The sequence below is a fragment of the Alligator mississippiensis genome, chromosome 12 (assembly GCF_030867095.1).
Source record: "Alligator mississippiensis isolate rAllMis1 chromosome 12, rAllMis1, whole genome shotgun sequence".
Classification (NCBI taxonomy): Eukaryota; Metazoa; Chordata; order Crocodylia; family Alligatoridae; genus Alligator; species Alligator mississippiensis.
In genome coordinates, this window is record NC_081835.1 from 59,068,819 (window position 1) to 59,085,479 (window position 16,661).

Consider the following 16,661-nt stretch of genomic DNA (forward strand, 5'->3'; position numbering starts at 1 on the left):
CACTTCTCGATGCATGATACAAGCATGGCCCCTTTGCTCCTACAGCACTGAACTCCAGCCATTGCTGGGTGAAAATGCTGCAGCCCAGCACCATGCTGCCTAGTGGAGGGGCTAGCTGGGAACAGTGAAGAGTTGTGAAACCGTGGGATGATTAATGCCTGACACCTGAGGGCAGAAGATGAAGAAATATGGAACTGCAGGGGAGGCTGGGGAGACCAGCTGCAACTGCTCCTCCAGGGAAAAGGCCAGGGTGTGGGCTGACCTCTCTAGTGCACAGATTAATTAGCATTCATGGTTAATTAGCAGCAATGGTCCAGGGAGTCTTCTCCATCCCTGCTCAGAGAAGGGAAGCAGGCTGGCAAACACTGGGTGTGCTGAGGATGGGAGGCAGGGTCTGCTTTGGTCACAGTGTGTGAAGCTGAAGATACTAAAAAAATAAATTCTAGGACTGGTGTAGGGGAAACCGAGTATGGGACTGAGTCGCAGGGAAAGGCACGGATCCAGCAGACGGACAGACGGCCTGGTGAGAGGTGTCCGTAGTCTGCTGGCTGGTCAGGTAGGATCTGCAGTAGAGAAGGAAGGTGTTTGTTCAGAGGCAAAGCTGGTGTGAGACGCTGCTGGTGGGCATTGACCTTCTGTCATCTGCAGCCCTCCTTCCTTTTGGCTGCATCCAGCTCTGCTGATTGCCAGGAGCTGGCCCCTTCTCTGTTGCTGCAACAGCGCTGCCCTTGCTATCAAAGACCTGTGATACCCCAGCCCAGCAGGCTGCACAAGAGGGGCTCTGCCTTCCCCAGAGCTTGGGGGGCTTGTGCAGCCTGCAGCCCCCTGCCTCCTGCAATGGGGTCTAACTGCACTGGGAACAGCCCAGCACAGCACAGCTCATGGCAGGCTTGTGCATCTGCTAGAAAGACCTGGAAGACAGTGTCCTTCAGATGCCAGCAGCCCTGTGGGACTGAGCCCTGAGCATGGCTTGTGCAACTGTATTGAAGCATCTGTGCTGAACTGCATGCAAAGGGGAGGCATAGATGAGAGATCCTGTCTAGCAGCCTGCTGTCGCTGAGCGGAGGGGCTGGTTACAAGCTCTCTGAGCAATCACAGCGGTTTGGCCTCTCTCTGCTCCTGAATGAATGTTGTTAGTGAAGGGACACACCCAGGCGCAGTCCGGCTCCGAGCTGCTTGGGAGGTGGCCAAACTGGGATTAGAAGCTGGGACTTGTCTACTGCAAACGCTGTGCTTGTCCTCCCAGTCCTTAGCCCCGCAGCCCCTGGGGAGCGCAGGTGGGGTCTGGCTGAGCCCACGCTCCCTTCTTGGGGAGGCATCACTCACCACATATATTGTGGTGTGGGCTGCAGCTGGCGCCAGCCCCAGCCTGGCCTTTCTCCTGGGGAATGAGAAAGCTGAACCATCTCGAAACAAGACAGCCCCCTCACCGCCCATTCCTGCAGGCCCAGGGCTGAGCAGCTGTGGTCCGTGTGGGTCGCGGAGGGGATTTCTTCAGGCACCAGGTCCTTGCCAGCCCTACACCATCCTGGGTGCTGGGTGCTGTTGGCTGTGCCATCAATCTGCCGGTGTGGGCAGCTGGCTCTTGGTCGTTCTCATGGTCTGGCATGCAGGGGATAGGAGCTGGGAGGCTTAGCCAGGGCCAGAGCTGGTGAGAAAATGGGCTGAGGCCCAGAGAAAGCATTCACAGCCTGGGGGATGCCAGCTCTGGAGGGGTATTACTAGTTCCCTGTGAGAGGGTAAGTCCTGCCTATACCGATGGAGCCCTTTCTGCTTGCTATCTGGGAGTGCCATCCTCCCTGCTGCCAGCTGGCCTGCCTCACATTGGCATCAGGTCCTGCTGAGCTGAGCAGGGTGCCGTGCCTGCACCATGGAGCGGCTCATACCAACCAGCTGGCAATGCTGCTCTTCCTCACCACTGGCTGGCAGCTTCCCACGAGTCCACGTTGGGAGGGAAAGGAAAGCCCCCATCAGCCGCTTCCCCAGGAGCTGTTCTGGGGCCGTGCCACTCTGGCTCTGCTTGTTTTGAGGCTTTAAGGAGTTCAGTGTCTTGCTGAGGGCTGTAGGAGATGGCTTGGTCATCAACCCTTGTGGCCAAGGGCCCTGCCCTGGGGCTACCTGAGGATTTGGCCCCCACCTGCCACCCCCATCTCTGTAAACACTCTTTGGCTGTGATGTTTGCAGCCTCCACACATTGCAGCTGAGGCCTGGATAGGGGCTGCCCTCTGGGTCCTGCTATGATGGCCCCTCCGTCACCCAGAGGGGCTTTGGCCTGGGCGACTCAAGCCTTTTCTTTGCTATGACTGTATCCCAAGCAGGGACTTAACTATGATACCACAGCCTCCTGTGCCCATTATGGCACAGTGCAAACTTATGGTCGAACTGTGTGCAGTCTGGCTACAGTGGTCATGCAAGTGAGCCCTTTGCAAACTGCCGGCGCAGTCTGCTGGCACCTGCCGGCCTGTGCGGGGAGAGAGGGATGCTTAAGTGGGCTGAAGTCGCCGTTGGACCTCAGCCCATATTGACACTGATAGATCCTGCCTCCCTGCTCTTTGGGGTGTGCCAGGAATCGGGGGCGGGTGAGTAGCCCAGCAGCTGTGGATTATCATTTGTGGCTGGAGGAGGTCCCTGAGGTGGGGCTCTAAAATGTCTGTGTGCACATGCACATGTTGGACCAGGAGCAGAGGCCCAAAGCAGCCAGGCGTTGCTTGGAGAGGAGCAGCCCAAATAAAACATTAAATGGAGACTCCCCCTTGCCTTGTGCACTGGCCAACCCCTGCTGTCTCCTCCGACGTGACAGATGCTGGGTGTGCGGTGTGTGTGTGTGGGCGGTTTGGCGGGGGGGCTCTGTCGGACCACCCCCACCCCGCCGGCTGTTTCCCAAGTCCCACGTGCTGATCCAATCGAGATCAAAGCACCTTGTAGGGCTGCAGAGCACCACGGTTCCCAGGTTTCACCCAGCCCGACGAGGGAAAGGAGCGGGCTGTCTGCTGTCTGATGCTGGCGCTGCCCTGGTGTCAGAGGCAGTCGGATCCCATGCACGGCTACTCTTTCTGAAGTGCAGGCTCTGTGGCACGGTGTTAGGCTCGGGATTACAGGCAGGAGGTGGGGGATCTTGTACCATTAGACGTTGAACCAGAGCGGGAGGGAAGAGCACGTGGCCTGGGCCTGACGCTGTTCTGCTCCATGTGAGAAGCAAAAGGGACAATTGGGTACCGTGGTCTTGGCACTGCGCCCTGAGTGTCTTGCCCATTGCAGCATAGGCCTCTGCCCATGTGCTGGGTGGACACAGGGCTGAACAGAGAGCATCGCCCGGCCCAAGCTGTGAGCGAAATTCTCAGATGTGGGCCCGCAGGCTGGCATGAGCAAATCTCCCGTGAGCATAGCTCCAGTAGGCATGGTACCAGGTGACTGGGGCATCTTGTTGGGCACTGACCCATTTGAGAGGGCATATTGGAAACCTGGCCACTGAGTGGCACTGAGGGAACAGCAAGCAACATCTCTCTCTGGCATGTGGTGAGCATCTGCACCCCAAATCATCACAGCCTGCCTCTGTGGAGGAGAGGGACTTTGCAGAGCCCACCAAAGTCAAGGGAAAGCCAGGAGGGCCTGACTCAGGAGGTTTGAGTGCTTGGGGCAGAAAGCCCTTCTTTGTACCCTACCCAGGCGAACAGGTCAGTGCAATGCTTGCCTTGGGGTGGGGTGTGAATTGGATCAGGAAGGAGATTCATGGTGCAGAGGAGATCCAAGGTTGCTCGATTTTTCCTCAGCATCAGCGCTGACCCCAAGACTCTCAGCTGCTTTCTGCTTTCTCTTTAGCTGCCCCTTGGTTTTCCGAACGCCCAGGGGATGTGTCTGCTGAGATGGGGATGAGCGTTACTCTGCCATGTCGTGCTGAAGGACGTCCTCCTCCCCGGGTTACGTGGTCCAGACGGGATGGGAAATCGATTGCTGCCCAGCTCGGTCAGCTCCACAGTTCCAGCCCCTTGGATCTGGATGGGCTCTTTATAGAAAGTAAGAGAAACGGGACCCTTGGGCACCATTTCTGCATGTGTATCCATGTGTCTGCCAGTGCAGGAGTGCTTCTTATACAGGCATCACACACGTATTTAGCCAGAGCACACAGGCATGTATTTCTTAGTGCTGATGGTTTGGCCTGTTCTTATCTATTTACATTTCATACCATTTTAATAATTGCATATGAATACAGTGACCCCAAGCACCTTGGCTTGTACTCTGTTGTAGCCAGCTCTGGCCTGGCTTGTATTTGCCAGCTACTGGTTCTGAATTTCTCCTGCCTTGCACATCTCATGCAAAGAGAGTGCAAGATGTCACGGGTCTGGGCTGGTAGCAGGTAAAGGCACTTTGCCATGCCTTGGACAGATGTGAATGACAACACATGGCAAGCCAGGTTTTCAACCATGCCCCAGACCTCCTGGCTGAGCCCCTCTATGCTGCCCTGCTCAGCGCTTTCCTTTTGGTTTGCCTCAGGTGCGTCTCTGGATGACCAGGCCACCTACGTCTGCGAAGCAGAGAATGCATTCGGGAAGATCCAAGCTGAGGTCAAGCTCACAGTCACTGGACACGGTTTATATTCTTTTTCTCTTGTTGGGTGTATTAATGAGCATCTGTCTTGTGACTTCGCTGAGACAAACTGGGATTTGGGGCACAGGCCACGATTCTGTGGGGCAATTTCTGTAATGCCGAGAACACCATCATGCCCTGGGGGCAATTCTTTCTCCACCATTAGCTACCTGGACTTCCTGAGCTACGTATTGCAGGAGTCCTCCCCTGAGATGGGGGTTAACCCTTGATGTTCTTTGATCTTTGGGCTCATTCTGTTAAAGGATGAGCTTGAGCCACAAAGCCTAAACACATGGGGAAGGTGGATGTCAATCCTTCTCAGCTTTGGGCTGAACCAGATCCCCAAATTGGGGCTCTTGGGGCAGGGAAGGGGTAAGACTGAGATCTAGACTTCCTGGTTCTGGCCCATGTCTACCTGTAAGGTGATACAGTAAGCTCTGTCAGCATGCACGGATGCTTCTCCTCTAAGCAGGCATCAAACTGGGACCTTCAGTACCCAAGAAGATAAGGCTCTGTTTCTTGAGCTAACATAATGATGCCTTTAGTTTTAAGGAGGCAGGAGGCTGGCTTTAGCTAAGTGGGGCACGACTGCAGGTACAGAGCCATTATACTTCACGGTAGCAGGATTTAGGCATGCCTTGTGCTGATGGATTGAAGGCTGCAGCCCCTGGGTGAGGGGAGTGGGGAGGCGGTACCACACATAACTGAGATCAGTAGTTTAGCATAGGGATGACCAGGTCATTCATGCACTTGTGCACGTGCACACAGCCACAGTTCCTCCTGGCTGTGAGCAGTGGGTCTGATGTGAGCAAGGACTTGGTGCTGGTTTGTCTGAGCTGGGAATCTGGAAGAGTCCTTCGTTATGGAGATTAATTTATCAAACAGGCTAAGGAGCAGGTGAACCATTCCCTTGGGTTTTTCCAGCCAGTTTGTCCCCAGGTAATGTTGCCTTTTCTCTCTTTCTCTTTCTCTAGTTGCTCCTGAAATAGCAGTAGGTTCCCCTGTGATCCATGCCCTGGAAGGTCACCCCGTCTCACTGCCATGTGTGATCCTTGCTGGGAATCCTCTTCCCGACCGCCAGTGGCTAAAAGACGGGCAGCCTGTGAGTCTTTGGTCTTCTCCATCTGAATTGCCTGGGTTGGGGCTGGGAGAGGGAACAAAGCTGAGTAACCCAAAGAGCAGCACAGTCCCTGTGTGCTGGAGGTGATGTGGGTTGACACCGCTGGCCGCGCAGCAGGTGTCATGTCAGTGTGATCTGCTATTCAGTCTTCCAGTGTGCAGCCTTCAGCTACCTGAACAGCTCTCAGGGGTGGCAGGTGACAGAACAAGGAGCAGTGGTCTTAAGTTGTAGCATGGGAAGTTTAGGTTAGATATTAAGAAAGACTTTCTCAGTAGGTGGGTAGTGAAGCACCGGAACAAGTTACCCAGAGAGGTTGTGGACTCTCCATTCTTGGAGGTTTTTAAGACCTGTATAGACAGTCTTGGCTGAGATGATCTAGTGGGAGATGTTCCTGCTTTGAGCAGGGGTTTAGACAGGATGTGACCTCCTGAGGTCCCTGCTAACCTGCATTTTCTATCTTTCTATGATCTCTGTTACAACTGCATGCTCCAAGGGAAAGACAGGGAAGGGCTATAAGATTACCCAGGCCTTCCCCATCTGGGAGCACGCCCCTTGGCTGAGAGAACGTGCAGCATCAGATACCCCTGACATTCAGCCTTTGCTTTCCCTTTCTTAACTGCATGCCCCCACTACTTGTTCTGCCCCTCTCTGGCACTAAGTAGCTCCCCTCCCTCCTCCGTGGCAGGCGCTGAGCTGTGGAGCTGCTGGGATGTTGCTCTTCATCATCACTGCCCCAAACCCCACCCCTTGCCCCATTTCCCTGATCCTTCCTGTTAATGACCCCACTCTTCTCTGCACTCCCTCCAGTGTCATTAGGAGCTGGTGCAAATTGCCTGGCTCTGCTGATACTGCCGGAGTGACACCAGTGTTCACCACGTAGGGAAGATCTGGCCAGAGGTATTTTCCCATGCGGAAGAGCAGGTGGGTGATGCTCGCCAAACTGATGGCCCACCCTGAGGTGAGGTTTCTGTCCTCTTGCAGGTAACTCTGAGCAGCCCCTGGTCTGTGCGCACAGACGGTAGCTTCCACATAGACCAGGTTTCCCAGGAGGACTCTGGGAAATACACCTGTGAGGTCACGAACGCCGTGGGGTCCCACCGTCAGAACGTGTCTCTCAGCGTCCGCGGTGAGTGGTTTCAGTCTGGGGCGAAGCATTGCTCCCGGGGCTGCCGTGATACCGATGCAGCTGTGGAGGTTGTGCATGCGAGCAAGCACGGGGCAGCTGGTGGTCACTGTGCCTTTGGGATCAGGTAGGGGTTTGCACCAAGCCAGAGGAGCAGTTCCTCTGTCTCCAAGCAGGAAAATGGTGCTCCGATGAAGCTGGGTTTCCCTAGAGGTGCCAGTCCCCAGAACAATGTATTGATTACAGAGCAGGAGAGGAGCGTTTCTGCTGCCTGGCAGCCTTGGGGTGGCTTAACCAGTCTGGACAAGGGAAATTCAGTTCAGGATGCGTGCCGTTCAGGATGCATGCCATCCAGACAGGCTGCAGACCCACACTTTAAACCTGCCAGCTGCAGCCCCAGGAAGCTAAAAACTGCAGAGAGAGCAGGCTGGGCTTTTCAACCAGGCCTTGGGGCTGCAGCTCCCAAGAGCAGAGGGTGGCACTTTGGCACTTCTGGCCAGATTTTTTGGAAGAGCCCTGGAAGCTCAGGACGCAGGCTGTGTTCAGCATGTGGCCCCTCGCCCCTGCTCCAGGAAGTATCAAGCAATGAGACAGGTGCTTCTGTTGCCCGCAGTGCCCCCCAGCATTGAGCCTGGTCCAGCCTTCTATACCACCAATGAAGGAGTGGCTGTTACTCTGCAGTGCAATTCCAGCGGTGTTCCCAGTCCCACCGTTGTCTGGACAAAGGTATGTTGGAGGGGGACTGCTGTCAAAGGCAAGGGGAGCACGGAAAAGCTGTCTCTGTCTTGCAGGTAAATTTTAAGCAGGACTCCCAGCCCTCTTGCTGCAGTCGGGGTCTTGTCTTTGCTGGGAGATGGCGTAGCACTGTCAGACCACGGGTGGGCTGCCTCATGTTAGCTCATGTGATGCTAACTGCTTTGTGCAGAGAGGGGCTTGCATGTGCAACACTGGTGGGGATTACCCACGGGTTCCCACTGTGTGCTGAGTCACGGTGGAGCTCAGTGTAGTTTTCCAGGGTAGCCAAAAGCCAGAGAGGTTGGCTGGGAGTCAGGAGACAGGATAGATATGCACCTTTATAGACTAACTCGGTAAGATGCATATGCCTGACTCCTTGGGCGTTGGGGCACCCAGGTATTGCAGTACCAGCTTCTTGGGAAGAAATCAGCAAAGAGAAGGATGGAAAGCAACTTCTCCCTTGCATCCCCCCCGGCTCAGCATCTCCACCTGGGGATTCCTAGTTGCTTGATTCTGCTTTTATTCCAAAGGAAATGGAGCCCATCTCCTCCCAGAGCCCCCACCACCGTGTCGGCCATGACGGAAGCCTCCTCATCTCACTGCCCTCTGCCAGGGACTCGGGAGTCTACATCTGCACAGCAACCAACCTGGTGGGCTCCTCCAGCCAGGAAGTCCAGCTGTCTGTCAATAGTGAGTCTTACGGCTGTGTGAAAACCCCTCTGGATGGCGGGCCACTCGCTTTGCTGGTCAGCAGAAGGCTGGGGGCAGAAGGGATGCCAGGGCATCAACGATCTCCAGGAAAACTGATAGGAATAGGGAGATTTGTCTCTGGTCTCACCCCTTTCCCAAGCCCTCTTACTCCTGGACAGCAGGAGTCAGACCCCTTGTGTGTAATGGGTGTCCCCTTCCCTTCCCCACTGGCTTCTGAGCTGTTGTAAGGAGCCAAGTGCAAACCTGGTCTATCCGTAGGGGCGATGCTGCAGCCTGGGACTCCTGCTACTTCGTTTAGGAAGCGTCTAGCTGGGACAGTGTAGCCCAGTGGGGAAGGCATGGGGCCAGGATTCGAGAGGCTGGGTGCCTTTATGACCTGTGTGAATTCTGCATGGCTGCAGCTGTTGCTTACAGCTAGTAAAGTGGGGGCCTGATCTTGGTTAGGGCTGCAGCAATAGCAGAAATAATGCGGGGGATGCTTGCTTAGCGCACGCTGCTGGGTAGGGTTGTAAAGAAGCAACTCCTTGAATGTCCACCTTGTGCTGGTGCTGAATGAACTCAGCTGGGGAAGAAGCCAAGAGCTTCCCAGCTTGGTGACCCCCATCTCCTTTTCCTCTCTCCGTTCTGCCTGTTTAGCTAAGCCCAGTATTAGCGTTAACCGATCCCAGGAGTCAACCGGGCCAGTAAGAGTCCTAGCCGCGGCTGGGCAGAAGATGACACTGCCGTGTGAAGTTCAAGGGTATCCCCCACCGCTGGTCATGTGGACGCAGGGATCCCGGCCACTGCCTCTCCTCACAGCGAGGTAAGGAGCTGGCTCCACGCTGCTTTGGAAGGTGGAGAGCGAGGGGAGTCCAGCGTAGTTGTGGCTTATTGTGGGTAGCCCTGCTCCATAGGACATGATGTAGCTTCCACGAGATGAACCATGTCCAGCCCTTGGTGTGAGCCTGATTGCAGTGGAGCTACACTTGGGGTGGGTTTGCTCATATACTATTGCCCTGGAAGAACATGAAGTGTAGCAGGCCCTTTCAGTAGACCCTTTCCTAGTGCTTGAGTTGCCTTCCTGGTCTGTGAGGGGATCAGGTCTAACTGATCATTCATAAGTGTTTCATGGGAGCGGGTATGTCTTGTGTTCAGAGCTGGAGAAGTAGGAGTTGTGGCAATGCTTTCACCCCAGGCTTTGACCCACAGTATGGCATTGGGCAAGTCATTTCCCCTGGATGTGCCTCAGTTTCCCTATCTGTAAAATCAGGATGAGGGTCCCTCTTGCACCAGGGTGGACAACAGACATTACTCAGTGTTCGCAGAACGCTGGAGACCCATGCGTATCTGGTCGAAGGCCCAGAACTGCAGCAGCTGGCTCGGACCAGTGATGCAGGACGCTGCGAATGGGAAGGTCCCGCCAGCCCCAGTTCTGTGCACAAGGAATGGCTTTCCTTGCTGGCAGCTGTGATTAACTGCACCTCTCCGGGGAAGCCTCTACCCCAGCACAATGAAACGCACCAGAATGATATCAACCGCTGGCAGGACCCTTGAAAGAGATCAGAGTGAGCACTTAGCTTCATCCCCATCAGCCCTTCACGCAAACAGCTGTCAGGAAGGAACATCTGCTCTCAAACCAAAGCGTGCATCCCCCTCTGCCCCCCATGTATATGGGGGCTTAGTTTGCAAGCTTGGGTGTAGTGTGGGAGGGGTGGGCCTTTCATGTCCTGCTCCCCCGTCCCCAGCACATCTGGCTTTCCATGGATTCTTGGCTGTCTTGGTCACTTGTTAAGGTAGGAAACAAAAGAAAAAGCCAAGAATATTTCTGGAGTAAGACAAGATTTGGAAAGACGTTGAGTGATGTGTTCTGAATGCAGCAAACCCCACCTCGGCGGGAGAGGAGGAGGCATGCCAATAGCCTGCGAAAGCGCCTTTTGCTGATGCTAAGCAGTGTCATGGAGACAGGTCTATGGTGTGTCTCATCTGCGCTAAACATATTTTATGGCTCTCTGTTGGGAGTGAATTAATGCGTGGTTGCCTTCTGGCCAAGTGGCCTTGGAAAGCCTCCTTCGTGCACTGCCTAGGTCACTCCTGTTCCTTGGTGCTGTTTTTCTTCTGTTTATCCACTTGGCTCTGTCACAGCACAGAGGGGAAATGTGCTCTCCCTGGCTGTGGTTCCCAACCATTTTCCATAGGCCCTTGTCTGGTCAAGCCCGGATAACTTTGTAAAGTCCTGAGCACACAGTTACCACGCACCCACAGATAACAGAGACCGGAGCCTTACCATCACCCAGCTGCCTCTTAGTAGCTGTTCCTTTGCTGAACAAGTGGCGGAGGATCCCTGAATTTTATATTGCCCAGGTTTTGCTATTTGCTGTGGGCTAAGGGCGAGTGCAGAGATGGTTACTGTGAGACAGGGGACATTGTGACTCCTGGTCATTGCAGGGCCAGGGGTAACTGGCTCAGGGAACTGTAGACCATCTATGGGCTCATTCCCCCACTCCTACCTGCCTTCATTCTTCCCCTGCCCCATAGGGTCACCGGCCCTAGTTTGGGACCTGTCACTGCGAAGACTAAACATGCAGATGAGCACTGTGGGCACCATTTGTAGGGGGTTACCCAGAGAGCAGCGCCAGCCTCAGGGTCCCACTGGGGCAGATGAGCCCCAAGCTAGAGCTCCTGTTGACTTCCATGACACCATGTCCCCTGCCCGTTTGCTGACCTGGTTCTGCTTTGGAAAATACAAAATGAGCTGGGCGTGTGTCGACCTCAATTGCGAAAAAGCCAGGCCAGGGTTTTTTTTCTCTTGGCAATAGCTTTGGACCAAGTAGAGGCCTGGGTGTGTGGGCCCAACTCCTTTGGAATAAGCAGAAGGAGGATTTGGATTCCTGTTTGGAATTTATTTAAGGACGGAAGTGACTGAGCTCACCTAGCTGCAAGGCTCATGGTGGTCAAGGAGCAGCCACGCAGGGGAGAAAGCAGGACCCAGGCACCCATGGTGTCTTTTGCCTTAGGTACTTAGGTGAGTCCAAGACTGTAGTACCCAACAGGCTTTAATGCCTCTACCTTCACAGCCCGTCTGGGAGGGTGAGCTGTGCTATTAGTCCCATTGCACAGATGGAGACCTGCAGCACAAGGGGAGGGAATTGGTAGCAGAGGCAAGATGTGAATCAAGGTCTCTTGAGTGCTGAGCTAGCCCCCTGGGCCACGCTTTCGCTCCAAAGGTGGTCAGTGTTGGTGCCTGGCTGGTGAGCAGAGCCCTGCAGCCCCCATGGCATCCTCTGTGCAGGCGTCAGCGAGCCTGAGCCCTGCATTCCTCACACACACCCTCACCCCCACGTGTTTCCCAGTCCTTTATTCTGGTTTCCCTTCCCAGCTTTGCAGCTGGCCTGAATTTTTATACTGGGCCAAACCAACGTCCTGGTTCCCAGCTTTGTAGCTGGGGCCGACTTTGATAATACTGAAATGATTTTTTTATCCAGCTGACAGCCACGTTATTACATGTATGTTGGGGAATCTCCACATGGACAGTTGCCTTTCTCCAGGGGGAGGAGATGGCGTGGTCTGGGGGGCGTAGGAGGAGAGGTTGGAGGGTCAGAGAGAAAGCTCAATGTAAAGAAAAATGCAGGGCCGACGAGTTTCGTAAAAAGGGAACGTCCTCTGAAATGCTTCCTGCTCTGGCCTGTGCCCCGGGGAGCTGCCAGCCGACCGGCTGTGCGGAGGCTAGAATAACTGTGGGCTATGTACCTGGCTGGCTGTGAGATGCTGCTTGGGCTTTGGGTAGTTCAGAGGACTGCTAGCACCAGGCTGATTTAGTCCCGTCTCCTGCATGGCTAGGCAGACCGTCTAGCCTCCTCTCTCCCTCCTGCCTCTCTGCGTCTCCCTGGGTAGTATCTTCTCTTACACAGTAATCTTCGCGGGCAGGAATTCCAAGGGTCATGAATTGCCACTGTCAGGTCAAGTACTGCTCTTCGCTGCTCCATAAAACAAACAGCATAAACCCAGTTTTTTAAGACTCATATTCCTCCTGTCATCGTTTCCCCCCCCCATTAAGTTAGTGATACTAATTACACAGATTCATCCCTGCTCTATCTGCACTTTCTTCAGTGAGATGATTTAGCTCTGGCATCCTATATGTTATGTCAGCTGCTATTGAAATGCAGCCACTGCTGGGGTGGAGTGCAGTAGATGATGTTAAAGCAGCCCTACGAACTTGCACTGTCACCGTTTCATGGTGGAAAACACCTTGATTTAACCTCTTCTCCCAAGGGACCTTTTCCCCTGCCTTTTCTGCCCCAGCTCATCATTGCCCTCCGTTCCCCACAAGCCTTTTCCCCAGTCCTGGGGACAGCTGCCTCTCATCATTTGCATGGGTCACTTATGGGAGCCCGCAGTGGGGCGTTTGCGGATGTGGGCTGGGATGATATCATGTCTGTAGGAGCCTGGACCAAGCCAGGTCAGCTGGTGGCAAGTGTGTGGTCAGCTCCAGCTGCGAAAGCTGATCTCTGTGGACCACTCCGCCACCATCAAGGGTGACCTTCAAAACGACCTGGCAGCTCTGCGGCGATGTCTCATTCTCCTGTCTCGGGTGGAACTTTCCTCCTGCCTCATTCGTGAAACTTTCCTACCAGAGAAAATAGCTTCTTGCTACCCAGGGCCCTGTCTCCTTGTCTCTGGCACACTAGCACGCACCATATACTAGCAGCGTTGCCTTCATTTTCTCTCTTAATGCTACAGGCTTGGGCTTTGTGGAAGGCTTCAGAGCCACTACTGCTGAGTTCCCTCGTCGGTTCTGACCAGGTTATAACTGGGTGGGCCTCTTTGTTCCTGGACAAGGGGTAAGACGCGGCAGAGGTCTGCAGGGATGCACTGGGAAGAGCCCTGATTGGGAAGGCTCTGGTTCCCAGTTTGTTGCTCCTCCAGGCTGGAGATAGCTCGTGGTCTATGTATGCGTGTGATTTTCTGAGTGGTTTAAGAGCTGTGCCTCTTCACACCATCCTGGGTTTTGAGCCCCTTGGGACAGAAGCTGTGTGCAGGCCATCCTGATGGTGGTCTTTAAACAATGTCTTGCTGGTGCTGTCGCTCGCTACCCTGAGACAGTGATGGTACATAGAGGGCTCCTCTGCTTGAGGTTTTTTCTGATTAAATATCCCCTGGTTCTGAGCTTCTGAGCAGCTCTATCTTCTCTGGATCCTCCCCCACCAGACAAGCTGCTCCCTGTGATTATTTATGTCGTTTGGCTGCTAAAAGGGAATGGCAGAGAGAAAAACTCGCCTGTCCTCCTAGCTCTTGAAGGTTTTCCTGAAGGCTGTCATCCCGGCTGGCCTGTCCTCTCTCCATCTAGGTACAGCATCCTCCCTTCAGGCTCCCTCCGGCTGGCTGAGCCCAGGGTGACTGATGAAGGCCTTTATACTTGCACTGCTACAAACCCAGCTGGGAATGCCTCCCTGAGCTACCACCTGGAAGTCCAAGGTACCTGTATCAGCAGAGCTCTGCCTGACGCATCTCGGGGGCTGAAAAGTTTCTTGAGAAGGGGTGGAAAGTTTTAGCAAAGGGGATCTCCCTGCCAGCAGGGACGGGGAGACAATTGCATTTTCACAGCAGGATCATTGATGCGTCCTAACTATAAATATCCAGTAAGGAACAGGCGTCCCTTGAGGAGTCCAGAAGAGGCTGCTCCTGGTCAAGCCCAGAGCTAGTTATCCACTACTGTATCTTGGCTTGAAAGCCCTCGTCCCAGGATTTGAATCTTCTCCTGAGCCCATGAGGCATGAGGCTTCTTGCAAGTTGGCTTTTCCAGCTTGAATGCATGTCCCCAAAAACACATCGGTTGCCCAATGCACAAACATTTTGCCTTGGAAAAAATGCTGATTTCATGCAGAATGCCTGTGCGCTCAGATATCCCTGTGTGGCATGGAAATAAAGAAAAAGGGACTGCCACCAAATGGGACCCAGGCTTATGTCTCGAGGGTGCTCCAATTTCTCTCCTGACCGAACGGTTTAATAATGTTCAGAGCGGAGAACAAGGGCTCGGGACTCCTGGCTTCTTTTTCTGGCCTCACCACTAAATCATCAAGTGACCTGTGGTATGAAATGTCTCCTCAGTGTTGCCAGTGGTGTCAAAGATGCTGGTGCCCTCACAGAGACCAGGTGTCAATGAATGTAAGGACTTGAGGTACAGCCGACGGCTGCTCGCACTACTGTTCTCTCTTCTTAGCATAAAGCCTTTTTATTCCAGTGCCTCCTCGAGTCCTCCCGGCCCCCAAGCTTTTGAGGGTGCTGTCGGGCCGCACGCTGGACCTGCCATGTGTGGCTCATGGTGACCCCGTGCCCACGCTCAGTTGGTTCAAGGATGGACGTTCCCTGAGGGTAGGTGACCAGGATTTCCTGGCGGGACCCGACGGGACGCTCAAATTTGCGGATGTGCGGGTCTCGGATTCCGGGCGATACCGCTGCGTTGCGGCCAACGGCGCTGGGGAAGATGCCATTGAGTTCACAGTGGAAGTGATGGGTGAGTGCTGGCTCAGGGTCTTGGCACCTTGGTGAATGTATTGATAACCTTCACCATGACGGTGGACAGCGGGGATTGAATGAAGGCCCTTCACAAGTTAGGCTGCTGTTTTGACAGTCAGATGATCCTACCACCAAAGCCTGCAAGAGATTGTAGTGGGCACCGAGCAGGACACGGAGCCCACCACATCCGGTGGTGCAGGATTTGCATCTTTTCGGGCGCACTGAGTTTAAAGGCTCAGGGGCAGGTCTGGGAGGAGAGAGGTGTGTCCCCTAGCATAGATTTAAGAGTGAATGGGCCTTGATTATTTCATGATCTTGTGTATTGAGAAGGGCCAATGCTGAGCCCTCCTCTGGCCTTAGGCCAGCAGGGTGGGTGGCAGCTGGCACTGCTTCCACACATTGGGGGTGAGCCCTCAGAGCCTCCTCCCCGCACGGAGGGAAGCCCAGACCAAGCTGCCCCCAGGATTGTGCCTCAGTCCTGACCCCTAACACCTGTGACCTTCCAGCTTTCATGTCCCTGCCACCTCTTTGTCTCATGCTGGTCCCTAGAGCAGCGGTTCCCAAACTCGGACAGATTGCACACTGCCAATTTAAAATGATACATCCTTAAGCACCACCAACAATTTTTCTTCTGTTCAACCTTAAGTACCACCAGCAAATTTTTGTCATATAAAGTCATTATAATAAATCTGTTAATGTGTAGCACTGGTGGTACCCGTACCACAGACTGGGAACCACTGCTCTAGAGGGTTCCCGCACCGTGACCCCTTGTCTGACAGCATAAAGGAAGGAGCTTGGGCCTGACAAAACTGGGGCTGAACGAGCCAGGGCAGCAAGCTTGCACTCAGTACCATTTCTGCCCCTTCCAGAGCTGCCCTACTTGGAAGACGGTGCGGATGTCCTGCTGGAGCGAGTGGTCCACGAGAACGTCACCCTGCCCTGCCCTGCCCAAGGTGAGACCCGCTCCTGCAGCGCGTGGGGCTGCTAGCACGCACGGCAGCACGGGCGAGGGACGAGAGCACGGGGTGGGACCCGAGAGACTCGTCTGGACGGTGCCAGTGGTCTGCGCAGCTTGGGCCAAGGCAGCTCTCAGCTCTGTGCTGCCTGGCTGGCTACTCCTGGGACTGCCGGTGCTGCTGGCTTTCCTGCAGCGCCGCAGGGATAGAAGGAGCAGGGGTGTCTGCTGTACCAGGAGCACCACCTTGTGGCTATGCTACCGTGTTCATAGACACAGAGCAAAGGACACGCACCCGGTCCCTATCCCTGAGCATTGGCAGAGGAAGTCCCCAGCCCATAAAGCCAGGAATTAATGGGATGGGCTGCCCCAAGCAGCTCTGATGGGAGCAGCTGGATCCGCTCAGCCATGAGATGCTTGTGGCCTGCCACTGCTGAGCATTGGGGTACGGGCATATGTGACCGGGACATCTCCGCCTGGGTGTGAAATGGGACGTCTGCGTGGGACCCCCTCTTCCAGAGAGGAGCAGCACTCATCTGTCTGCCGCCCCTTTGCTGTCACGCAGGGACGCCGAAACCAGTCATTGTTTGGCTCAAGAATGGTGCAGACGTCCTGAACACCTTGCCAGGTGCCTCGGTGCTGGAGGAGGGCTCCCTGGTGATCGATTCTGTCTTGACCAGTGACAGTGGGGACTACACGTGCCTGGCAACCAACGAGGTGGGCTCCGCGACCCGCAGAGTCAAGCTGGTGGTTTACGGTAAGATGGTGTCCTGTGGGTGGAAGAGACCCCAGGGCTGGGCAGGGGCAGGGCTGGGCTGTGAAGAGGCCCAGCAGTTGCACCTGAGCCTCCAAAGCTGGCTCGGGTTCCTGCAGGCCAGTCGCTGCTGTCTGTGGCTGTCAAAGACAAACTCCTCCATTTGAGGTGAAGGCCGCGAGCGAGC

The 16,661-nt window shown here is 54.8% G+C and overlaps 1 protein-coding gene across 1 annotated transcript in view; it reads left to right on the forward strand.

Moving 5' to 3' along the window:
* Nucleotides 1-16,661, forward strand: part of HMCN2 (hemicentin 2) — an 83,357-nt gene that overhangs the window by 16,587 nt on the left and 50,109 nt on the right. Inside the window, exons 16-26 of the mRNA XM_059715623.1 lie at nt 3,820-4,014; nt 4,492-4,587; nt 5,559-5,686; nt 6,686-6,830; nt 7,441-7,553; nt 8,093-8,252; nt 8,910-9,075; nt 13,597-13,724; nt 14,491-14,763; nt 15,635-15,718; nt 16,286-16,477. Of these exons, the coding sequence (XP_059571606.1) occupies nt 3,820-4,014; nt 4,492-4,587; nt 5,559-5,686; nt 6,686-6,830; nt 7,441-7,553; nt 8,093-8,252; nt 8,910-9,075; nt 13,597-13,724; nt 14,491-14,763; nt 15,635-15,718; nt 16,286-16,477 (1,680 nt within the window). The remainder of the gene's footprint in view (nt 1-3,819; nt 4,015-4,491; nt 4,588-5,558; nt 5,687-6,685; nt 6,831-7,440; nt 7,554-8,092; nt 8,253-8,909; nt 9,076-13,596; nt 13,725-14,490; nt 14,764-15,634; nt 15,719-16,285; nt 16,478-16,661) is intronic.